Raw genomic sequence first — 26,492 nt, forward strand, 5'->3', positions numbered from 1 at the left:
CGAGGCACAAAAGTACCTCGGCTCTAGACCCTCTCAGCCTCATGGCGAGACAGCCGTCGAGCTGATTCTTCGGAACCTGCCCCCTCCATGCAGAGTAAAATGCAAATCAATTCACAACTTATGTGGAATGCATTTTTCTGGATTTTGTTGTTGTTATTCTGTCTCCACCATCAGAATTATAGACTGATCATTTCCTTGTCAGCGGGCAAACATACAAAATCAGGAGGGGGGATTAATTTTTTTCCCTTTACTGTATCCCTAAAACTGGGATGCCAAGGGAGTGAAGACCCTTATTTTAGTGATCAGTAATGGACGCCCCCAGCAATCATACATTGCTCATCTTATCCTCTAGATAGGTAATAAATCTTTTTAATGGGATGGACCCTTTGAGTACGGAGTCCCTTTTGTGCTACTTTTGTTTTGTTGTAGTCTTCTTGTTGACAACACTTTTCTGCACCTTTAAGTGTCGTAGGCATGTAAAGATTTGGGCAAGACTAAACATAGTGGAAAGACCTCAGGGTAAGGTGAGTATCTGTGTCGTCTCTGAAGGTTACGCTACACCCTGTTAGGACAAGTTCTTAGTCAGTGATGGCCTTCTCCAGCTGGCGGGACATTGCCATAGTGATAAATAGACAGCGAACACATCGTCCTCCTAATTTTGAAAATCGTTTTACATTTTTTAAGTAAACGATTTGAGATGCCTTTAATCTTTTATTTGACAAATTTTAAAAGTTCCTTTCCCTGGAAACTATATGTCATGTGTAAATGGCGGGTCCTAATCTGCCCATGTAGGTGTTAAACTTAGTACCCCCAGGCTCTATACGAGATGTCAGAGCTTTGTTGACTTGAAATCCTAGGGGCCTCCTCCGGCTTATGCTGCTTTGATTCTTTGTATGTTTTACATTAGATTTATTTGAAATTGTTTACTTCCTTCCAAGGAAACAATTTCACATAAAAATGTAAGAGATTATACGATGTGTTTCTGTCAACACTAAAGTATGACAGCTGATAAAAGCCGACGGCTTCATATATTACCTCATTTCTTAGTTTAGAAAACATTTGCTTTGATGATTTTATTTCAAAAATTATTTAAATTATTTAAAAATTCCTAAATGTTTTATTACTCTATGCTAAACTAAGTTATAACTCTTAAAGGGGTTATCCACCATAGACATGTTAAAGGGGTACTTCGCCCCTAGACATCTCATCCCCTATCCAAAGGATGGGGGATAAGATGTCCGATCGCGGGGGTCCCGCCGCTAGGGCCCCCCGCAACCTCTCCTGCTGCACCCCCGTTCATTAGCTGCATGGCTGATGACGGCCGATACAGGGGCCAGGGTACCGTGACATCAAGGCCCCGCCCCCTCATGACATCCCACCCCACCCCCTCAATGCAAGTCAATGAGCCCTCCCATAGACTTGCATTGAGGAGGCATGGCCGTGACATCACGAGCCTCCGGCCCTGCACCGCCAGTCATCCAGCATGGAGCGATCTTCGCTCCGTTCAGCTAATGAACGGGGGTGCTGCAGGAAAGATTGTTAATTTTGGAGTCTGATGGGACGTTTTTGGGACCTGAGGTCTGGAGTTCAAATACATTTTTGGGATGACAATTAGTTTTTTGTAGTCTACAGTCTGAATTATTATTTTGTGTTGTGAATTCATTTTGAGGGTATAAATTAATTTAGGAGGGATTAAATTAAATTTAGGGTCTAAAGTCTGGAGTCTGAATTACTTATGGGATGGGGGATATGAAACATTCTGGAGGTCTTGTCTGGGGTCATAATTCATTTTAGGGACTGAAGTCTGGAGTCTGAGTTCATGCTATGGTCTCAGTTCATTTTAGGGTGTGTAGTCTAGGGTATGAATTCATTTTCAGAGGTCTAAAGTCTTGGATCCTTGTTCATTTTTCAGGTCTGGGGTCTGAGTTTATTCTAGAGTATGAATTCATTTTGGGATGTGTAGTTTTGGGTATAAATTATTTTTAGGGTTTCATGTCTGGAGTCTGAATTAATTTCGGGGTCTGTAGTCTAAAGTCTGAGGTCCATATAAATGTATCTGGTCTGGGATTTCAATACACATTTGGGACCTGAGGTCTGGGGTCAAACATTTTTGGGGTTCTGAATTTATTTTTGAGGTCTGATGTTTGAGATATAAATTAATTGGGGGGGGGGGGGGTTTGAATTAAATGTAGGGACTAAATTCTAGTGTTGAGCGGCATAGGCCATATTCGAATTCGCAAATATATGGACAAATATTCGCCATATATTCGCTAGATTCGCATAAGCAAAATAATAGCGTTTTATGTTCGCATATGCGAACATTCGAGTATACAAAAATTTGCATATGCACAAATGCGCATATGCGAAAACTTGCATATGTATAAATTTGCATACACGAAATTTCGCATATGCCAACGAAAAATTAACATAGATATAAATTAGTATACACGAGAATTCGTTTATACGAAAATACGAAAATTTCGCGCATGCAAATTTTGTCCTCTGCGAAAATTTACATGCGCGAAAACTTTGCATATAGGAAAATTTTACAATTCTAAAATTGATACCCACTAAAATTTGCATACGCGAAGATGTCGCGTGGTAAAAATGTTCGCGTATACGAAAATTATTATGTACAAAAAAACAACAAAAAAAAGAAACATTCACATATGTGAAAATTTTGCATATGTAAATTTTCGTATATGCAAAAATGTACAAATGTAATAAAAAGGTCCCATAAAAATTCGTATATACGAAAATTTTGCACGGACAAATTTTTTTTACGTATGCGAAAATTATTATATGAAAAACATTCGCATATGTGAACATTTCCATATGGAAATTTTTGTATATATGAAAATGTACATGTATAAAAATAGTACCCACAAACAATTCGCATATGCGAAAATGTCGCATGGACAAATTTTCGTATATACGAAAATTATATATATATATATATATATATATATATATATATATATATATATATATATTATTCGCATATGTGAAAATTTGCATATGTAAATTTCCGCATATGCGAAAATTCGCTCATCAGTGTGACACAGTAGTATTAGCCTTCATTACACCACACAAGCTGGAAGCAGAGAGGGATGATCACTGTGATGTGTACTGTGATTAAAAAAAAATAATAATTGTAATTACGAATATATAGTGCTATATTCGCGAATATGCGATATTCGCGAATAAAATTTGCATTGCGAATATTCGCAAGCAACACTACTAAATTCTTTATGGGGTTTGAAGTCTCATTAGTCAGATGATCACTGACCCTAATACATAGGGCAATACTGGCCTGTTTGGGCGATAATTGCACCGTGTAATGGGGCCCTTAGTGACCGTGTGTCATCTATGCTAATGCTCATCATTTATCCACAGATATTGGGCCGTTTATTAATGACTTGACTCCCAAAGTCTCGTCTATATTACATGTTAAGTTTTTGTCTTTTGTAAGGTTTTTGTAAATATTTTTTTATTTTATTCTTTACATATTTAATTTTTTCTTTTGTTCCCTTATTATAGTTTGTGATAAAAGCTCCTGTGAAATCCCTTCAGTGCCACATTGTGAGAATGGAATGGAACCCGTCCTGATCAACCCAGGAGAGTGCAAACCCGTCTATGAGTGCGGTAGGTTTGCAAAATAGTATTTGTCTATTATTGCCTTCTTTTATCTGAGGCCCGGGCTGGCCAACATATTTATTTACATTAAAGGGGTACTCCGCTGCTCAGCGTTTGGAACAAAATGTTCCGAATGCTTAGAGCCGGCGCCGGTAGCTCGTGAAGTCATAGCCCCGCCCCTCACGATGTCACTCCCCGCTCCCTCAATGCAAGTCTATCAGAGGGGGCGTGATGGCTATCACGCCCCCTCCCATAGACTTGCATTGAGGGTGGCGGGGCGTGATATCATGAGGGGCTATGACATCCGAGCTCCCGGCACCGGCTCTAAGCATTCGGAACATTTTGTTCCAAACGCTGAGCAGGGGAGTACTCCTTTAAAGTGGTTCTTCCCTTTATTCAATCCCTAGTGTCCTCGCTAGTGTTGAGTAGTGTTGAGCGGCATAGGCCATATTCGAATTCGCGAATATTCGCGAACATATGGATGAATATTCGTAATATATTCGCGGATATTCACATATTCGTTATATCTCGTTTTATTTTCGCATATGCGAAAAGTTACATATGTGAAAATTAGCATATACAGAATTAGCATACGCAAATTAGCATATGCTACTTTTCGCATATGCGAATTTTCGCATGCCAGTCTCACACAGTAGTATTAGAGCCTTCTTTACACCACACAAGCTGGAAGCAGAGAGGGGTGATCACTGTGATGTGTACTGTGAAGGAAAAAAAAAAAATTCGTAATTATGAATATATAGCGCTATATTCGCGAATATTTAGTATTCGCGAATAATATTAGAATTGCGAATATTCGCGAGCAACACTAGTGTTGAGCGGCATAGGCCATATTCGAATCCGCGAATATATGGACGGATATTCGTCGTATATTCGCAAAAAATGCGCATATTCGTTATATTCTCGTTTTATTTTCGTATATGCGAATATTCACGTATGCGAAAATTAGCATGTGTGGATATTAGCAAATACAAAATTAGCACACGCGGAAATTCGCATATGCGGAAATTAGCATATGCTAATTTTCGTGTATGCGAACTTTCGTACGCCAGTCTCACACAGTAGTATTACAGCCTTCTTTACACCACACAAGCTGGAAGCAGAGAGGGATGATCACTGTGATGTGTACTGTGAAGAAAAAAAAAAAAAAAAATAACGAATATTCGTAATTACGAATATATAGCGCTATATTCGCGAAGTTTGCGAATATGCGATATTCGCGAATAATATTCGAATTGCAAATATTCGCGAGCAACACTAGCTCACCAGTGGGTGACAAAGTGTTTCCCAGCTGGGATCCCGAACGATCAGATGTCATCTATGGGTAAACCTGGCAAACTCTTTGTAACCTTCAAGATGGGGATTCTAAAGAAAGGCCCCCGACTCTGTAGTCCTGCAGCTCAGTTCCATTGAAGTGAATGGAGCCAAGTTGTAATTAGTGTTGCTCGCGAATATTCGCAATTCGAATTTTATTCACGAATATTCGCGAATATAGCGCTATATATTCGTAATTACGAATATTCGTTTTTTTTTTTTTTTTTTTTATATATATATTTTTTTCACAGTACACATCACAGTGATCATCCCTCTCTGCTTCCAGCTTATGTGGTGTAAGAAGGCTCTAATACTACTGTGTGAGACTGGTGTGCGAATTTTCGCATATGTTAATTTTTGTATATACAAATTTTCGCATATGTAAATCTTCGCATGCGTTAATATTCGCAAATGCGAAAATAAAACAAGACTATTACGAATATGCGAATATTCGCGAATATGACGAATATTCGTCCATATATTCGCGAATATTCGCGAATTCGAATATGGCCTATGCCGCTCAACACTAGTTGTAATACCACACCCAAAGTGGAGACAGACAGGGAGTGGTATTTGAAAGAAATTAGGCCTGTTTTTTTTTATTTATTCCTGGATAACCCCTTTAACACAGTATATTAAAATGTGTCATCTAAACTGGAGAAGCTCTTTAAGATTCAGAATGAACCCTGACCAAAAAAGCAGGCCCCTCCAGTCTTCTGTCATCCCTGTTTACTGAATACTGTGTATATCAGAGTTTCTCAACCAGTTTGCCTCTAGCTGTTACAAAACAACAACTCCCAGAATCCCTGGACAGCCAATGGTAGCTTCCCCAGAAGGCAACAGTCCCTACCAGATAGCCATTTCCCCCATATCGGTAGGCAATCCCCCTAATTAGCCAGGTAGCTCCTCCAGTAGAAAAGCAGTCCCCCCAGTTTTCATGTAATGGCCCCTTTAGGTAGGTTGCCCTCAGCAAGCAGGTAATCCCCCCGTTAGGCAGGTAGCTCCCCCACTAGGCAGGCAATCCACCCAGTAAGCAGATACCACCCCTGCTGCAAGTATTATGGTATACAGCAGGATAATCTGAGCAGATTGATATATATATTTTTTCTGGGAAAATGTCTAGGTCTGCAATCTGGCAGGCTATAAAAGCAGATCACCGATCGTACTGATCAGTGCTATGCCAAAGTAGAACATTAATAGAAAAGCTATGTAACCATGGGTATCATTTTAATCATAGTGACCCAGAGAAAATAGAAAACATGGCAGTTTTACAGTAAAGTGGACTGCGTAATCCCCCAATGTTGCAAATTTTTTTTTTCTTAATTTCCCTTCACAAATAATCATTTTATCATTGCGTCGTATATTATTAATTATTGTAAAATTAAAGGTGTCATTACAAAGTAATAATGGTCTGTGGTTGGAAAAATAAAGGAGTTATAGCTCTGAAAAGGCAAGGAGGAAAAAAACCAGAAAGATAACATTTTAACTACTGGTATCTGTGTCCTCAATGCCCCATGTGTGTCCCTCTAAGGGTGCATTCACATCGAGATTATTCTATACGGTTGCAGTATGCATTTTCTATTTAAAACTGTATTCAACCATATAGAAAACTGTATAAATTGACCTACCAAACAAAAACTTACACAACTAGATGTATTTGGTTGAGTAAGTTTTTGTACGATTTTGTGCCTTTTTTTTTTTTTTTTTTTTTACAAAACTGAGGTCAACAGTGTCTGTTCCATGATCTGGAGCAGTAGTAGAAGGGACGGCTCCTGCCAGGGAAGCGGACGGCTCTCTGTAAAAACATTAAACATCACTGTATAATTTCAAAAACCTTGCTGAGAATGGCCAGTCAGTGCCGGTGTAATGAAGAAAACTGTGTCCCTGTAGTGAAATGTGACCCTCAACACAGGGACACACTTTTCTGCTTTGCAGCCATCTCCCTCTCACTCCCTAACTCTAATCCTAACCCTTATCCCTAATCCTAACCCCTAATCCTAGTTCTTACCCTTAACCCTAATCCTAACCCTAATCTTAACCCTAATCTTAACCCATAATGCTAACCCCTAATCCTAACCCTTAACCCTAATCCTAACCCATAATGCTAACCCCTAATCCTAACCCTTAACCCTAATCCTAACTAGTGTTGCTCACGAATATTCGCAATGCGAATTTTATTCGCGAATATCGCATATTCGCGAATTCGTGAATTCGTGAATATTCGCGAATATAGCACTATATATTCGTAATGACGAATATTCGTTTTTTTTTTTTTTTTTTTCACAGTACACATCACAGTGATCATCCCTCTCTGCTTCCAGCTTGTGTGGTGTAAAGAAGGCTCTAATAGTACTGTGCGCTTGAATTTTCGCATATGCGTAAATTTGCATACACTAATTTTCGTATATGCAAATTTTCACTTGTGGTGCAAAATTTTATATGCTAATTTTCGCGTATGTTAATTTTCGCATTTGCGAATGTTCGCTTTTGCGAAAAAAAAACAACTAGAATATTACGAATATGCGAATATTCGCGAATATATGACGAATATTCGTCCATATATTCGCGAATTCGAATATGGCCTATGCCGCTCAACACTAATCCTAACCCTAATCTTAACCCATAATTCTAACCCATAATCCTATCCCCTACCCGTAACCCCTAACCCTAATCCAAAGCCCTAACAGTGATCAGCGCTGAGAAGGGCTGAGAGCGCGGAGCTCAGGTCACAATCAACTACGGGTCACAGTTTTTTTTCACTTCACCGGCCATTCAGGGCTCCTGATGGGGAATATGAATATCAAGTACACAGCTTTACATAGACATCCCAGGGGAGTGGAGCGGTGTGGCATGCTGCTAGTGCCCTGGTTTATAACTTATGATCGCAGTGGGTCTCAGAAGTGAGACCTGGCGTGATCGGTCCCTCAGCCCCTGTACTACTACCCCCAACACGGAACAGACTCTGTTCCATGATAGTAGTAGTACACGCGCTACTGTAGTCACCACAACCACCCACACGCTCCCGCAGCTGGGGGAACTACTACTCCCATCATGGAAACAAATCTTTTCTATGATAGAAGTAGTAGTACCCATGGCTGCTGGAGTCTAAGGGCGGCTGTTGAATGGCCTTTTAACCAATATAAAAACCCTATACGGTTTTTATAGTGCACAATTTTGCATAAGCCTAAAGCAGTGTTTTCGAAACTGTGTCCCGCCAGCTGTCGCAAAACTACAACTCCCAGTATGCTGGGAGTTGTAGCTTTGCGACAGCTGGAAGCGCCCTGGTTGGGAAACACTGTTATATGGGATTGCCTAGAAAGTGATGTAGCAGAGCTGAGCTTGTCTGATAAGACAGGATTGAGCTTCTCCGATACAGCAGGGCTGAGTTGGTTTGGCGTAGCGGAGCTGGGTTTATTTGGTGTAGCAGAGCTGAGGTAGTCCTTCAACATCAGCATTAAAGGGGTACTCCACTAGAAAACATATATTTTTTTTTTTTTAAATCAAGCGGTGCCAGAAAGTTAAACAGATTTGTAAATTACTTCTATAAAAAAAAAAAAAATCCTAATTCTTTCAGTACTTATCAGCTGCTGTATACTACACAGGAAGTTCATTTCTTTTTGAATTTCCTTTCTTTTTTTTTTCAAGTAACTTTTTATTGGGTTTTCCAAACAAAACAAACAACAAAAGGAACATCATGTCTGTCTGACCACAGTGCTCTCTGCTGACACCTCTGTCCATTTTAGAAACTGTCCAGAGTAGGAGCAAATCCCCATAGTAAACCTCTCCTGCTCTGGACAGTTCCTAAAATGGACAGAGATGTCAGCAGAGAGCACTGTGGTCAGACAGACATGATGTTCCTTTTGTTGTTTGTTTTGTTTGGAAAACCCAATAAAAAGTTACTTGAAAAAAAAGAGAGAGTGGTCAGACAGAAAGGAAATTAAAAAAGAAAAGAACTTCCTCTGTAGTATACAGCAGCTGATAAGTACTGGAAGGATTAAGATTTTAAAAATAGAAGTAATTTATAAATCTTTACCCTTCCAGTACTTTTTAGCAGCTGTTTGCTGCAGAGGAAATTCTGTTATTTTTGAATTTCTTTTTTGTCCACAGTGCTCTCTCTCTCTCTGCTGACACCTGATGCCGTATCAGGAACTGTCCAGAGCAGGAGAAAATCCTTGTAACAAACCTATGCTGCTCTGGACAGTTCCTGATACGGACAGAGGTGTCAGCAGAGAACACTGTGGACAAGACAAAAAAGAAATTCAAAAAGAAAAGAATTTCCTCTGTAGTATACACTAGTGTTGCTCGCGAATATTCGCAACGCGAATTTTATCCGCGAACATCGCATATTCGTAAATTTGCGAATATAGCACTATATATTTGTAATTACGAATTATTATTTATTATTTTTCTCCACATATACAAAAAATTTTATATGCTAATCTTTAGCGTTGCTCGCGAATATTCGCAATTCGAATTTTATTCGCGAATATGCTATATATTCGTAATTACGAATATTCCTTTTTTTTCACAGTACACATCACAGTGATCACCCCTCTCTGCTTCCAGCTTGTGTGGTGTAAAAAGGCTCTAATACTACTGTGTGAGACTGGTGTACGAATTTTCGCATATGCGAACATGTAATACTAATTTTCGCATATACGCATTTTTACTTGTGTCACCCTTTTCAGACAAATTTTCGCATGAGGTATTATTTTTGTGTGTGTATGCGAATTTTCCTAAACTTTTTTTTTTTTTATAAAATGCGAAAATTTGCGTACACAATAATATTCGTATACACAAAAATTAACCAAATAAAAATTCGCATGTGCTAAAGCTTTGCATATGCGAAAGTTTTCCCATCTAATGTTCGTATAGGTTAAGCTTAGCATATAACATTCGCATGTGTGGAAAAAATAATTCGTAATTACGAATATATTGTGCTATATTCGCGAATTCGAGAATATTCGCGAGCAACACTACTAATTGGTGTCGCTCGCGAATATTCGCAATTAGGATATTATTCGTGAATATCGCATATTCGCGAATTCGCGAATTTCGCGAATATAGCGCTATATATTCGTAATTACGAATATTCGTTGTTTTTTTTTTTTTTCTTCACAGTACACATCACAGTGATCATCCCTCTCTGCTTCCAGCTTGTGTGGTGTAAAGAAGGCTCTAATACTACTGTGTGAGACTGGTGCGCGAAACTTTGCACATGCGAAAATTAGCATATGCTAATTTCCGCATAAGCTAATTTACGCATATGCGAATATTAGTGCATGTTAATTTTATATTTGCCAAAATCCACATCTGTTGATTCCCGCATATGTGAATTTTCGCATATGCGAAAATAAAACGCGAACATAACGAATATACGAATATTCGCGAATATATGACGAATATTCGTCCATATATTCGCGAATATTCGCGAATTCGAATATGGCCTATGCCGCTCAACACTACTACTAATAAGTACTGGAAGGGTAACTTTCTGGCACCTGTTGACCTTAAAAAAAAAAAAAAAAAATTCCACTGGAGTACTCCTTTAAGCTGTTGCAAAACTTCAACTCCCAGCATGCCAACGGCTGTCCGTGCATGCTGGGAGTTGTAGTTTTGCAACAGTTTAGTGACAACTGATCTGAAGGGAATAATATAACCCGCTACTGTACCCTGTATTCCCATTCCATTGTCCAGTTTATGTATATAGGTTCTGTCCAGTCTATGTATATAGGTTCTGTCCAGTCTATGTATATAGGTTCTGTCCAGTCTATGTATATAGGTTCTGTCCAGTCTGGGTATATAGGTTCTGTCCAGTCTGGGTATATAGGTTCTGTCCAGTCTATGTATATAGGTTCTGTCCAGTCTATGTATATAGGTTCTGTCCAGTCTATGTATATAGGTTCTGTCCAGTCTATGTATATAGGTTCTGTCCAGTCTGGGTATATAGGTTCTGTCCAGTCTATGTATATAGGTTCTGTCCAGTCTATGTATATAGGTTCTGTCCAGTCTATGTATATAGGTCCTGTCCAGTCTGGGTATATAGGTTCTGTCCAGTCTCTGTATATAGGTTCTGTCTGTAATGTATGAGATCCGATCGGCCATAAATGAAAGAATTGACATGGAATCCGTGTTCTTTCCCGAGCTCCTTCTTTCAACACATGACCTTTGGTTTGAATCCGATTCTTTTTAAATTGCGCTGCGAAAAAACCCTCTTGATCCCTCCGTATTATTGCCCAAACTCCGATCCCATACCGCCAGCCTGGCCAAAGGGATTTTCTCTCCGCATTCCTGAGCGGTGAGCTTCCATGCAGAGGCCATAATGCCCCAGAAGGATTTCACACGGGAAAGTATTGGGGAAAGACTCCAGAGAGGACCTTTAGCATATGTGCCACAGACTGGATGTCACATGGTACAGCTGCGGCGGTCACACATATATATTTACATATTGTTCACACTCTGATTGGCCTAAAAGTAGATGCAGCAGAGCCGAGCTTGTCTGATAAGGCAGGATTGGGCTTCTCGAAGACAGCGGAGCTGAGATGGTTTGGTGCAGCAGAGCTGAGTTGGTTTGGCATAGCAGAGCTGAATTGGTTGGACATACCAGAGCTGAGTTGGTTTGGCATAGTAGAGCTGAGTTGGTTTAGTGCAGCAGAGCTGAGTTGGTTTGGCATAGCAGAGCTGAGTTGATTTGGCATAGCAGAGCTGGGTTGGTTTGGCATAGCAGAGCTGAGTTGGTTTAGTGCAGCAGAGCTGAGTTGGTTTGGCATAGCAGAGCTGAATTGGTTGGGCATACCAGAGCTGATTTGGTTTGGCATAGCAGTACTGAGTTGGTTTGGCATAGCAGAGCTGAGTTGGTTTAGTGCAGCAGAGCTGAATTGGTTTGGCATAGCAGAGCTGGGTTGGTTTGGCATAGCAAAACTGGGTTGGTTTAGTGCAGCAGAGCTGAGTTGGTTTGGCATAGCAGAGCTGATTTGGTTTGGCATAGCAGAGCTGAGTTGGTTTGGCATAGCAGAGCTGAGTTGGTTTGGCATAGCAGAGCTGGGTTGGTTTGGCATAGTAGAGCTGAGTTGGTTTGGCATAGCAGAGCTGAGTTGGTTTGGCATACCAGAGCTGAGTTGGTTTGGCATAGTAGAGCTGAGTTGGTTTGGCATACCAGAGCTGGGTTGGTTTGGCATAGCAGTGCTGAATTGGTTTTTCATAGCAGAGCTGGGTTGGTTTGGCATAGGAGAGCTTGGTTGGTTTGGCATAGCAGTGCTGAGTTGGTTTGGCATAGCAGAGCTGAGTTAGTTCAGCATAGCAGAGCTGGTTTGGTTTAGTGCAGCAGAGCTGAGTTGGTTTGGCAGAGCTGGGTTGGTTTGGCTGAGTTGAGTTGGTTTGGCATAGGAGAGCTGGGTTGGTTTGGCATAGCAGAGCTGAGTTGGTTTGGCATAGCAGAGCTGAGTTTGTTTGGCATAGGAGAGCTGGGTTGGTTTTGCATAGTAGAGCTGAGTTGGTTTGGCATACCAGAGCTGAGTTGGCATAGCAGAGCTGAGTTGGTTTGGCATACCAAAGCTGAGTTGGCATACCAGAGCTGAGTTAGTTTGGCATAGCAGTACTGAGTTGGTTTGGCATAGCAGAGCTGAGTTGGTTTGGCATAACAAAGCTGAGTTGGTTTGGCATAGGAGAGCTGAGTTGGTTTGGCATACCAGAGCTGGGTTGGTTTGGCATAGGAGAGCTTGGTTGGTTTGGCATAGCAGAGCTGAGTTGGTTTGGCATAGGAGAGCTGGTTTGGTTTAGTGCAGCAGACCTGAGTTGGTTTGGCAGAGCTGGGTTGGTTTGGCATAGGAGAGCTGGGTTGGCTTGGCATAGCAGAGCTGAGTTGGTTTGGCATAGCAGAGCTGAGTTGGTTTGGCATAGCAGAGCTGGGTTGGTTTGGCATAGGAGAGCTGGGTTGGTTTTGCATAGTAGAGCTGAGTTGGTTTGGCATAGGAGAGCTTGGTTGGTTTGGCATACCAGAGCTGAGTTGGCAAAGCTGAGTTGGTTTGGCATACCAGAACTGAGTTGGCATACCAGAGCTGAGTTGGTTTGGCATACCAGAGCTGAGTTGGTTTGGCATAGTAGTGCTGAGTTGGTTTGGCATACCAGAGCTGAGTTGGTTTGGCATACCAGAGCTGAGTTGGTTTGGCATAGCAGTGCTGAGTTGGTTTGGCATAGCAGTGCTGAAATGGTTTGGCATAGCAGAGCTGGGTTGGTTTGGCATAGCAGAGCTGAATTTGTTTTTCATAGCAGAGCTGGGTTGGTTTGGCATAGGAGAGCTTGGTTAGTTTGGCATAGCAGTGCTGAGTTGGTTTGGCATAGCAGTGCTGAGTTGGTTTGGCATTACAGAGCTGAGTTGGTTTGGCATAGCAGAGCTGGGTTGGTTTGGCATAGGAGAGCTTGGTTGGTTTGGCATAGCAGTGCTGAGTTGGGTTGGCATAGTAGTGCTGAGTTGGTTTGGCATAGCAGTGCTGAGTTGGTTTGGCATAGCAGAGCTGAGTTGGTTTGGCATAGGAGAGCTTGGTTGGTTTGGCATAGCAGTGCTGAGTTGGTTTGGCATAGCAGTGCTGAGTTGGTTTGGCATAGCAGTGCTGAGTTGGTTTGGCATAGGAGAGCTGAGTTGGTTTGGCATAGGAGAGCTGAGTTGGTTTGGCATAGTCGGGCTGAGCTGGTTTGGTGCAGCAGAGATGAGTTGATCTGGTGTAGAAGATGTGAGCTGCGGCGGTCACACATATATTTTAACATAACGTTAACACTCTGTTTGGCCTAAAAGTAGATGCAGCAGAGCCGAGCGTGTCTGATAAGGCAGGATTGGGCTTCTTGAAGACAGTGGGGCTCAGTTGGTTTGGCATAGCATAGCTGAGTTGGTTTGGCATAGCAGAGCTGAGTTGGTTTAGCATAGCAGAGCTGAGTTGGTTTGGCATGTTTTGGCATTGTAGAACTAAGTTGGTTTGGCATAATGGAGCTGAGTTGGTCTGGTGTAGAAGATGTGAGCTGAGTTTGTCAGTCCCCACAAATGGTTTTACATAAGATTACAACTTCATGGTGGTATTTTAATTCAGAGAGTCGACTCTGCTACATGGGAATAAAGGAAAAATGATAACACCAAAAAGATGTAGCAGAGCTGAGCCGGTCTGATAAGGCAGGATTGGCCTTCTTAGGTGCAGCAGGACTGAGTTGGTTTGGTGTAGTAGAGATGAGTTTTCCATTTGGCACAAATCGGGATGATATCGATAGGTGTTTTCTGGTATTCACATTACTGCAGGTAGATTGTCGCGTTTTCTTAGTTCACAGACTCTGCTACATCTGCACACAGGAAGAAAAGTAATACAAATAAAAGGTAAAAATGCTTTGAATAAGCTGTAAATGACTTATATTTATATTTTTCACTCTGCCAAAAAGACGTAGCAGAGCCGAGCTTGTCTGATAAGGCAGGATTGAGCTTCTCAGATACAGCAGGGTTGAGTGGGTTTAATACAGCAGAGCTGAGTGGGTTTAAAGGGTTATCCAGGAAAAACTTTTTTTTTATACATCAACTGGCTCCAGAAAGTTAAACAGATTTGTAGATTACTTTTATTAAAAAATCTTTATCCTTTCAGTACTTATGAGTTTCTGAAGTTGAGTTCTTCTTTTCTGTCTAAGTCCTCTTTGATGACACCTGTCTCGGGAACCGCCCAGTTTAGAAGCAAATCCCCATAGCAAACCGCTTCTACTCTGTGCAGTTCCCGAGACAAGCAGAAATGTCAGACAGAAAACAACAACTCAACTTCAGCAGCTGATAATTATTGAAAGGATTAAGATTTTTTAATAGAAGTAATTTACAAATCTGTTTAACTTTCTGGAGCCAGTTGATTTATATATATATATATATATATATATATATATATATATATATATATAAAGTTTTTTTCCTGGAATACCCCTTTAATACAGTAGAGCTGAGTTGGTTTGGCGCAGTAAAGTTGAGTTGGTTTGGGATAGCAGAGCTGAGTTTGTCATTTAGCACAAATCGTGGTGTTATCACGATGTGTAAGACTACAGCAGGAAAACTCCTTGCGCTCTCTTAATTCGGAGGGTCAGCTCTGCTACATCTACACACAGGAAGAAAGATAATGACAAATAAAAGGTGAAAAAACTTTGAATAAGCCATAAATGTCTTAAGCTGAGCTGGTTTGGTGCAGTAGAGCTGAGTTTGTCTTTTGTAGAAGACATGAGCATCAAATGCAGCAGGACTGAGTTTGCCATTTGGCATGAATCTTGGTAACTTCACAAATGTGTTATTTGGTTTTCACAGAAGACTACAGCAGGTAAACTCATTGCATTACCTCAGCTCTGCTACATCCACACCATTAAAGGGGTACTCCGGTTGAAAACATTTTTTTTTTTAATCAGCTGGTGCCAGAAAGTTAAACAGATTAGTAAATTACTTAATCCTTCCAGTACTTATCAGCTGCTGTATGCTCCACAGGAAGTTCTTTTCTTTTTTAATTACCTTTCTGTCTGACTACAGTGCTCTCTGCTGACACCTCTGTCCATGTCAGGAACAGTCCAGAGTAGGAGCAAATCCCTATAGCAAACCTCTCCTGCTCTGGACAGTTCCTAAAATGGACAAACTTGTCAGAAGAGAGCACTGTGGTCAGACAAATTCAAAAAAGAAAATAACTTCCTGTACAACAGCTGATAAGTACTGGAAGGATTAATATTTTTAAATAGAAGTCATTTATAAATCTGTTTAACTTTCTGGCACCGGTTGATTAAAAAAAAAAAAAATGATATATTTTCCAGTGGAGTGCAATTTTAACTCCTTCAACAACAAATATGGCTGCTGTTCTAGTTCCAGTAAGGTTCACACCCAACTTTCCCAAACTCCTGCAAGGCAGGTCACACAGCATCCAAGGACATATACTTTGAAAATAAAATGACGTATACAGTAGTTATAGGAAATCCCCCCTGGAAATTCCGGAGAATTACGAAAAACTATTTTTAGGAGTTCTCCAAGAAGCCAGCAGATGGCGCTGTTTGTTTTCTCCAACTATTAGCTGTAAACACCTGGTGTGCTGTGAATTCATGTACAGGGAACGTGTTTCTCCTTAAAGGGGTACTCTGGTGGAAACCCTTTTTTTTTATTTATTTTTTTTAAATCAACTGGTGCCAGAAAGTTAAACAGATTTGTATACAGTGGTCTCTCAACATACGATGGTAATTCGTTCCAAACGACCCATCGTTTGTCGCATCCATCGTATGTTGAGGGATCCGTGCAATGTAAAGTATAGGAAGTTATACTCACCTGTCCCCGCCGCATCGGACCAGGTCCTCACCGCTCCCGCTGCTGTTCCAGGGGCTCCCGATGCTGTCCCGCTGCTCCGGTGTCTTCTTCGCGATCCTCCGGTGTCTTGCGCATCTTCTGCAGGGTCCGGGCCTCGCTTTCTGGTGACGTTATTACGCTGCTGAGCCGGCGCGGCGTGCGTAGTGAAGTAATAACGACGCCGGAAAGCGAGGCCCGGACCCTGGAGAAGATGCGCAAGACACCGGAGGATCGCGAAGTGGACCCGGAGCAGCGGGAATAGGTAAGTGAACCTGCCAGGGATGCTTAAACTGCTATCCGACAGCAGCTTAAGCATTTTGCGCTGTCGGATAGCAGTTAATGCGATGGCCCCGACATATAAAAGCATCGCATGTCGATTTTATCATATGTCGGGGCCATCGCATGTCGGGAGGTTACTGTATTACTTCTATTAAAAAATCTTAATCCTTCCAGTACTTATTAGCTGCTGAATACTACAGAGGAAATGGTTTTCTTTTTGGAACACAAAGCTCTCTGCTGACATTACGAGCACAGTGCTCTCTGCTGACATCACGACCACAGTGCTCTCTGCTGACATCTCTGTCCATTTTAGGAACTGTCCAGAGCAGCATATGTTTGCTATGGGGATTTTCTCCTACTCTCAACAGTTCTTAATATGGACAGGAATGTCAGCAGAGAGCACTGTGCTCGTCATGTCAGCAGAGAGCTCTGTGTTCCAAAAGAAAACCATTTCCTCTGTAGTATTCAACAGCTAATAAGTACTGGAAGGATTAAGATTTTTTTGATGACACGTGTCTCGGGCACCGCCCAGTTTAGAAGCAAATCCCCATAGCAAACCTCTTCTACTCAGTTCCCGAGACAAGCAGAGATGTCAGACAGAAAACAACAACTCAACTTCAGCAGCTGATAATTATTGAAAGGATTAAGATTTTTTAATATAAGTAATTTACAAATCTGTTTACTTTTCTGGCACCAGTTGATTTAAAAAAATAAATAAAAAGTTTTTCACCGGAGTACCCCTTTAATGTCCTGGATAGAAATGACTGCAAATACATAAACATCACTTAGATGTAGCAGAGCTGTTTTTGTCAGTAAAATGCATGCATACTGCTTTTCACATAATTGTTTTATATTTTCTTAGGATATACAACTATATGCTTGTATGTCGTATCTGTTAGCATATTATGTTTTATATATAATCCTCTTGTGACCGATCCCAGTATTAACTTTCCTAGCCATAATAGTGATCACAGTCAGATATATGTATCCAGGAATAGAAAAACAGAGCTAATTTCTTTCAAAAACAGCTCCACTCCTGTCCTCAGGTTGTGTGCGGTATTACAACTTGGCTCCATTCACTTCAGTGGAACTCAGCTGCAACACCACAAACAACCTGAGGACAGGTGTGGCGCTGTTTTCCGAAGAAAATTAATCCAGGATAATCCATTGAAGACTTACTTAACCCCCTCCTGTTTTGCCATCACAGTTGTTCTTGCATGATATTAAAGGGGTACTCCGCTGCTCAGCGTTTGGAACAAATGGTCCTGAACGCTGGAGCCGCTGCCGGGAGCTTGTGACGTCATAGTCCCGCCCCTTCATGATGTCACGCCCCACCCCCTTAATGCAAGTCTATGGGAGGGGCGTGACAACCGTCACGCCCCCTCCCATAGACTTGCTTTGTGATGGAGGGGGCGTGATATCATGAGGGGGCGGGTCTATGACGTCATGAACTCCCGATGCCGGCTCCAGCGTTCGGAACAGTTTGTTCCAAACCCTGAGCAGGGGAGTACCCCTTTAACAGGACTCTCCGCTTTGGACAAACCCTACTAGAAAGATCTGTTGACAGTAAGCAGGAAATAAAGTAAGTGTTCCCCTTAAAGGAACCCCCAAAGACTTGGTGTAATTTGTAGAAGAACCTGGCAGTAATTGTTCAATTTCCCTACAGCGCCTCCAGGGGTGAAATGAAGCATTGCACTGCCCTGTCAAATCAATAGGCTGTGTGACACAGCACAGGTCCTCCTGAGAGGGAGACTCTCTTTGTAGCCACTCTGCATCCAGAACAGAGGACCAGGCACAGAGGATACCTTCCATTAACCCATTATTTCCCTAAAAATGTTATATAGGAATGGGTTTAGGGTTTTCTATACTGGGGAACCTCCTTCCTCCCCAATAATCAGATGTTCATTGGGTTCTAGACACTAAGACCACCCATAAAAGTAGCTACTACCAGTAAGGCGAGCTTCCTGGGCCTTTCATAAGCAATGTAACTTGTGGGGGAACCTGACACCTAAGTGTTTAATTTCCCTACAGCACCTCCACAGGAGAAATTAAGCATTACACTGGCCTGTCAAATCAATAGCCTGCACGTGTGATACAGGAGAGGGAAACGCCTAGGTCCTCCAAAGAGGGAGATGCTCTTTGTAGCCATTTTTTAAATCCAAGAACCCATTAATGGGGTACTCCGGTGGAAAACTTTTTTTTTTTTATCAACTGGTGCCAGAAAGTTAAACAGATTTGTAGTTTTCTTCTTTTAAAAAATCTTAATCCTTCCAGTACTTATTAGCTGCTGAATACTACAGAGGAAATTCTTTTCTTTTTGGAACACAGAGCTCTCTGCTGACATCACGAGCACAGTGTTCTCTGCTGACATCTCTGTCCATTTTAAGAACTGTCCAGAGCAGGAGAACTGTCCAGAGACAGTCCCTAAAATGGACAGAGATGTCAGCAGAGAGCACTGTGGTCATGATGTCAGCAGAGAGCTCTGTGTACCCAAAAAGAAAAGAATTTCCTCTGTAGTATTCAGCAGCTAATAAGTACTGAAAGGATTAAGATTTTTTAATAGAAGAAATTTACAAATCTGTTTTACTTTCCGGTACCAGTTGATTAAAAAAAAAAAAAAAAGTTTTCCACCAGAGTACCCCTTTAACCCATTTTTCCCCTAAAAGGGTACATGGAATTTTTTTTTTTTTTTTTACTTGGAGAACCCACCTAAGACCACCCGCAACAATGTAATGTGAATGGGCATCCACATAACACCCAGTTGCGATCAGTCAAATCTTCTTGCTTTGGCCGATTCGGGGGGGGGGGGGGAACCTCTGATGAACCAGGAAGATCAGGATGAACAGTGCTATAGGTTGTGCTATATAAGTGACCTGTAGAGCATCTGGTAAAGTTCTTTATTGCCCTTTCTTTGATATCACCAGCCTGCAGAAGGGAGACATGCCCGTTGTTACGACGTCCCAGCTGCCCACCCTATAAGAGGCTTTCCAGGAAGACCACCGAGTGCTGTGACACCTACGAATGTGTCTGCAGTTGCCTAAATTCTACCGACACCTGTCCGTCCGGATATATATCGTCTATCCACACCAATGAGTGCGGCTGCACCAGCGTCACCTGTACTGCAGATAAGGTGAGTGAACAGACAGACATCCTCTAGAGCAGTGTTTCCCAATCAGGGTGCCTCCAGCTGTTGCTAAACTACAACTCCCAGCAGGCCCGAACAGCCGAAGGCTGTCCGGGCCTGCTGGGAGTTGTAGTTTTGCAACAGGGGTGGGAATAAGAATTCTATTCGTGAAGCCTAAGTCAGCGTTCCTCCTTAAAGGGGTACTCTTTTTTTTTTTTAATCAACTGGTGCCAGAAAGTCAAACAGATTTGTAAATCATTTCTATAAAAAAAATCTTAATCCTTCCAGTACTTTTTAGGGGCTGTATACTAAAGAGAAATCCAAAAAAGAAATGCATTTCCTCTGACATCATGACCACAGTGCTCTCTGCTGACCTCTGCTGTCCATTTTAGGAACTGTCCAGAGCAGCATATGTTTGCTATGGTTTTTTTTCCCTATTCTGGACAGTTCCTAAAATGGACAGCAGAGGTCAGCAGAGAGCACTGTGGTCATGACATCAGAGGAAATGCATTTCTTTTTTGGATTTCTCTTTAGTATACAGCCCCTAAAAAATACTGGAAGGATTAAGATTTTTTTTAATAGAAGTGATTTATAAATCTGTTTAACTTTCTGGCACCAAATGATAAAAAAAAAAAAAAAAAAAGTTTTCCATGGGAGTACCCCTTTAAGTGTTGCAGCCATTAAAGAGTACCTCTCATGATCTTGTTAAATGTTATATTGTTAAAATCCTCCCAGGTCACTGCCCCCTAGTGTTGAGCGGCATAGGCCATATTCGAATTCGCGAATATTCGCGAATATATGGACGAATATTCGTCATATTCGCGAATATTCGCATATTCGTAATGTTCTCGTTTTATTTTAGCATATGCGAATATTCCCGTATGCGAAAATTAACATATGCGAAAATTTGCATACACAAAATTAACTTTAGCTAAAATTCGCATATGCGAATATTATTATATGCAGCTTTTCGCATATGCGAAAATTCGCACACCAGTCTCACACAGTAGTATTAGAGCCTTCTTACACCACATAAGCTGGAAGCAGAGAGGGGTGATCACTGTGATGTGTACTGTGAAAAAAAAAAAAATAAATAACGAATATTCGTAATTACGAATATATAGCGCTATATTCGCGAATATTCGCGAATATTCGCGAATATGCGATATTCGCGAATAAAATTCGAATTGCGAATATTCGCGAGCAACACTACTGCCCCCATCATGATAAACCACCCCCTGCCTTTATTTGTATTATTATTTTCGTTTTCTACCTTGATATTGCTCTGTATTTTCCGCTCAGTCAGATTCACAGACTGGGAAGGGGTGTTCCCCAGCAGGCGTGACATCATCTGAAGCCATACAGGGGAGAACTTCCTCCCTCACTCTGCTACACACAGCCCAGAGCAGTTCAGTGTGAGATGAGCTATGATTGGCTAAGGCTGCACACACCCCCCTCAGCACTCCAGACTGCATTTCCTGATTTTTGGACTTCGGCCAGGCCAGCAGGAGTCCAAAGTCTGTGCAAGAGATGGGGGGGGGGGAAATGTGCTCTGGACAAGTAGGGAGACACCTAGTGGCAGCTTTTTAAAACACAAATAAAACATAGAAAACTTAATTTTATTTAAACAAAGTACATTAGAAAGATTTTTTATTTACCATAAGGAGTGCAATAGCAAACATTTGTTTTAATGACAGTGCCTATTTAAGCTTTTGTGCTCATTGTGTGTTCTGAAATCATTAAACTTCCTAATAGTTTTTTTTACTTTGTAATATAGGTCTGTGTACATAAGAGTAACGTTTACCATGTTGGGAGCTCCTGGGAAGATGGCTGCCTGAATTGTAAGTGCACCGACCTGGTGGACCCCATCACAAACCTTCTCAGTGTCCAGTGTGAGCAGAAGCCGTGTGATAGAAACTGCAGTCCCGTAAGTACATAATATCGCAGCACACATGCAGTATTGTTATTTTTTGTATACTGTAAATGCTACCCTACTAAAGATGAGCACATTTCCAAAAAATGTGTTTCGGGTCTGATTTGATCAAATGGGCTGTTAGACTAAAAAGTGCCCCATTGCTTTGTAGGACCCTCTGAGGTGTCCTAGAACTGAATCCATAAAGACTGTGTATCTATAAACCTAAGCTAGGGTTAAAGGGGTACTCGGGTGGAAAAAATGTATTTATTTATAAAAAAAAAAAATTCAAATGAACTAGAGACAGAAAGTTAAACAGATTTTTAAATCACTTCTATTAAAAAAAATCTTAACCCTTCCAGTACTTATCAGCTGCTGTATACTACAGAGGAAGTTGTGTAGTTCTTTTCTGTCTGACCACAGTGCTCTCTGCTGACACCTCTGTCCATGTCAGGAACTGTCCGGAGCAGGAGAGGTTTGCTATGGGGATTTTCTCCTACTCTGGATAATTCCTGACACGGACAGAGGTGTCAGCAGAGAGCACTGTGGTCAGACAGAAAAGAACAACTCCGCTTCCCCTGTAGTATACAGCAACTGATAAGTACTGGAAGGGTTAAGATGTTTTAATAGAAGTAATTTACACATCTGTTTAACTTTCTGGGACTGATTGATTTAAAAAAAAAAAATCCCCCCCGGAGTACCCCTTTAAGGATCGGGTCCCTATCTCAACTCTTAAACTTGTTCTGAAGTGAATCCCAAAAGTTTCAACATATTTAGGAAAATTCTGAAAACATTTCAATATCTACCAAGTGAGGTACATATTCTTGTCAATAGGGGGCAGTATCACCAAACTGTCCCAATGTTTGCTACATTGTCCTCTGAAAAGGAACTCAAAAGTGTGCCCCAGTTTTGCTTATATGTTTGGTTGCTCTTCCTGTGCAGATAGGGTTAAGGTTCAAAATTCTAACTTTTGGGGTTAGGGGCAGTAAAACAGGTCAGTGCTGATAATATAGGACATAGAGGGCAGTGATAAATTTGGGTTGTGTTTGGATTTCATACCAAGATGTGCTCTGTCATATCACAGAAAAAAAGAAACTGCTTCTACATGTTACTCTCTAGGTCATTGTCACGATTCGGCTGGCTGGAGGTGGATCCTCTGTGCCAGAGAGGGATTGGCGTGGACCGTGCTGGTGGACCGGTTCTAAGTTGCTACTGGTATTCACCAGAGCCCGCCGCAAAGCGGGATGGTCTTGCAGCGGCGGTAGCAACCAGGTCGTATCCACCAGCAACGGCTCAACCTCTCTGACTGCTGAAGATAGGCGCGGTACAAGGGAGAAGACAAGAGCAAGGTCGGACGTAGCAGAAGGTCAGGGCAGGCAGCAAGGATCGTAGTCAGGGGCAACGGCAGGAGGTCTGGAACACAGGCTAGGAACACACAAGGAAACGCTTTCACTGGCACAATGGCAACAAGATCCGGCGAGGGAGTGCAGGGGAAGTGAAGTATAAATAGGGAGTGCACAGGTGAACACACTAATTAAGCCAGCTGCGCCAATCAGTGGCGCAGTGGCCCTTTAAATTGCAGAGACCCGGCGCGCGCGCGCCCTAAGGAGCGGGGCCGCGCGCGCCGGGACAAGACCGACGGAGAGCAAGTCAGGTACGGGAGCCGGGATGCGCATCGCGAGCGGGCGCCTCCCGCATCGCGAATCGCATCCCGGCTGAGAGAGGTATTGCAGCGCACCCGGTCAGCAGGTCTGACCGGGGCGCTGCAAATGCGAGGATGTTGCGAGCGCTCCGGGGAGGAGCGGGGACCCGGAGCGCTCGGCGTAACAGTCATACAGATGCTTTACATGTCTTTTTATGTGTCTAGCTTCTGTATTTGGCTAACAACTCCATCTGTTCTACTGCTCACTCCTTCTGACATCCACTGCTCAGAAAGGGGCGTTTCTACAGCAAGCACTGAGCCCACCCTCACTCCCCATGCATTCATTTTCTCCCTGAGTCTGCTGTGCTGTGCTGGGTCTCTTCATCCAATCAATGCAGGCTGCTCTGTAACCCCCTCCTCTCTGTTTTCATGCTGCAGTCTGATAGGACAGGAGTGAGTACAGAGGAGTGCTAGTCCCGCTCCTCACTTCCTGAACTTTGTCCCTGCCAGTGCTTCAGCTGGGACAAAGATGATGCAGCAGCAGGACAGGATTATGTTCTGGATGGTATGGGGACCCCCCTCCCACAGACTTACATTAAGGGGGCAGAGCATGATGTCATGAGGGGGCGGGGCTATGACATGACAAGCTCCCGGTGCCGGCTCCAGCGTTCAGAACAGTTTGTTCCAAACGCTGAGCAGCAGAGTACCCCTTTAATGTTTTGCCAAGATGTACAACACATAAAAAGTTTGCCCATGTAAGATGAACATCGATGATTTTTCCCCACATGCCTACCGGTACCCAAATAAAGATAGCCAAACCAAAAGCCCATTGAAACCTAACTACTTGCTTGTTACTGTCATACAGCCACCAGTAGGAGTAGACAACAGCCAAAAGGTTAATTAGATGTTTTCAGCTACGCAAATGGAACTAATATGTTAGTTGTGCCCAATCCTATCATTTACCTACTTGCTTTGTTGCGGTTGTATAAAACTACCAAGGAGGAGACACTTCTAACACCCACTTAAAGGGGTACTCCCCTGCTCAGCATTTGGAACAAACTGTTCCGAACGCTGGAGCCGGCGCTGGGAGCTCGTGACGCCATAGCCCCGCCCCCTCATGACATCACGCTCCGCCGCCTCAATGCAAGTCTATGGGAACGCCCCCTCCCATAGATTTTCATTGGTGTCACGAGCTCCCGGCGCCGGCTCCAGCATTCGGAACAGTTTGTTTCTAACGCTGAGCAGCGGAGTACCCCTTTAAGGTCAATAAAAGCAAAGTGTGACTTTTCTTTTGGTGCCTTGTTAGTGGAAACATGTCTGGCTTTCATTACGGCACAAACGAGGTGCCAGGGCCTGGCTAATTCTAATGTAGGCACCAGTCTAAACAGAGATAGAACCGCCTGATTTATTTAGCAGCATGGTTCCCGAGAAAGCCACCACTTTGTCTTCATGGCTTGAGCTTTGCTCGAAAAGCTTAGCGTAAGCTTCACTTTGGTTTATAATATGTTGCAAGGCACTTCTACACCCACAAGTGTGTTGACTTTAGAGAGAATGTTTGGGAATATCTATGGGGAACAATGAGTGTGCTGTGTTTTATGACCTCTCCTTCATACGTGCTTCAAAGCTTTCTTACATTTCGACACTTTCTAATTGAAAAAGCAGTGTACCAAGCCGGAGGACCAGGCGAGGTAGTCACCGACTGCATGGCATGACTCCTTGGGTGGTCAGGGGCAAGTATTAAACTCAACGAGGTTCCTCGAAAGAGGGGGAAGAAGCAAAATTCTATTGTTGTTTAGTGCCAAATAATTTACTGTGCTGTCAGGAGACAACGACAGATGACCCTTTATGGAATCTCCGGCTGTATTGAATTTTTTGTAACCCACCCACTTATGGGATCACAGGGTCAAAAATCATTTACAGTGATGAACTATAAAAGAAATACAAAGAAATGATTCCACTTTTTAATACCAGGGTTGTGCGAGCTTCAGATGAAGTAGGTAATATCGGCTTGACGTTTTTATAGTGATTGCTGGGTTAAAAAAATAAGAAATTCTGGAGCGGATCCACAGAAAAGAACATTATGCAGGTGTTTTGGATACAAGTGATTCCAGGAGTGATAATGTGTAGGAAAAACTGTGTGCGGGCTAGCCATTCACACATAGTGTTGGGTAAGATGTTTTCCTTCCTTTAAAAATACTATTCAAAAAATTACAGGAAAAACGGCACACTTACTGGTTACTAGTGATGAGCGGCATTGGCCATTAGGGCTGGGCGGTATGGCCAAATATGTCTATCGCAGTATTTTTGTAACTTATGGCGGTTCCACAAAATATAACGGTATTCCCTACCCCTCCCCCAAAATTTATTATTAGCCCAGCGCTGCACTGTCCCCATCGGGGTACTACTCACGTCACCCGCAAGCGCTGCTCTCCTTGTCCTCCTGTTTGTCGCGGCCGTCGGCGCTGACACTATACTGTGCGGTATCCCTATGCTGTATCCCTATGCCCGGGCTGCAAAAAGGTAAACAAAATATACTAACGCATGTTCCGACGTCGGCCTTACGCTGGGGACGTGAACGTCGGCAGCCGTCAGCCTATCACCGGCCGCAGCGATGTTCCGCCACGGCCGGTGATAGGCTGAGCCCACTGTCATGTAAGAAGCCGGTCGGAAAGCCGCCTCAGCCGGTGATAGGCTGAGCCCACTGTCATGTAAGAAGCCGGTCGGAAAGTCGGTCGGAAAGCCTTCAGCCTATCACCGGCCGCAGCGGTGTTCCGCCTCAGCCGGTGATAGGCTGAGCCCACTGTCATGTAAGAAGCCGGTCGGAAAGCCGCCTCAGCCGGTGATAGGCTGAGCCCACTGTCTTGTAAGAAGCCGGTCGGAAAGTCGGTCGGAAAGCCTTCAGCCTATCACCGGCCGCAGCGATGTTCCGCCTCGGCCGGTGATAGGCTGAGCCCACTGTCATGTAAGAAGCCGGCTTCTTACATGACAGTGCGCTCAACCTATCACCGGCCGAGGTGGAACATCGCTGCGGCCGGTGATAGGCTGACGGCTGCCGACGCTCCATTCCCCAGGAAGCAAGTTCGGACCGACGGGGGAAGGTGAGTTAAAGTTTATTTTGTTTACCTTTTGCAGCCCGGGCATCGCGTACAGTATAGAGCAGTGGTTTGCAATCTGCGGACCTCCAGATGTTACAAAACTACAACTCCCAGCCGTTGGCTGTCCGGGCATGCTGAGAGTTGTAGTT

General features: G+C 42.8%; 1 protein-coding gene across 2 annotated transcripts in view; it reads left to right on the top strand.

The window, feature by feature from the left end:
• The window catches only part of VWF (von Willebrand factor), a 195,832-nt gene that overhangs the window by 141,439 nt on the left and 27,901 nt on the right, over positions 1 to 26,492 (top strand). For both annotated transcript variants that reach the window (XM_056517205.1, XM_056517206.1), the window contains 3 exons: positions 3,541 to 3,645; positions 19,495 to 19,700; positions 21,472 to 21,621. In XM_056517205.1, coding sequence (XP_056373180.1) covers positions 3,541 to 3,645; positions 19,495 to 19,700; positions 21,472 to 21,621 — 461 coding nt within the window. The remainder of the gene's footprint in view (positions 1 to 3,540; positions 3,646 to 19,494; positions 19,701 to 21,471; positions 21,622 to 26,492) is intronic.

This window comes from Hyla sarda, chromosome 4, assembly GCF_029499605.1.
Source record: "Hyla sarda isolate aHylSar1 chromosome 4, aHylSar1.hap1, whole genome shotgun sequence".
In the NCBI taxonomy this organism is placed as follows: Eukaryota; Metazoa; Chordata; class Amphibia; order Anura; family Hylidae; genus Hyla; species Hyla sarda.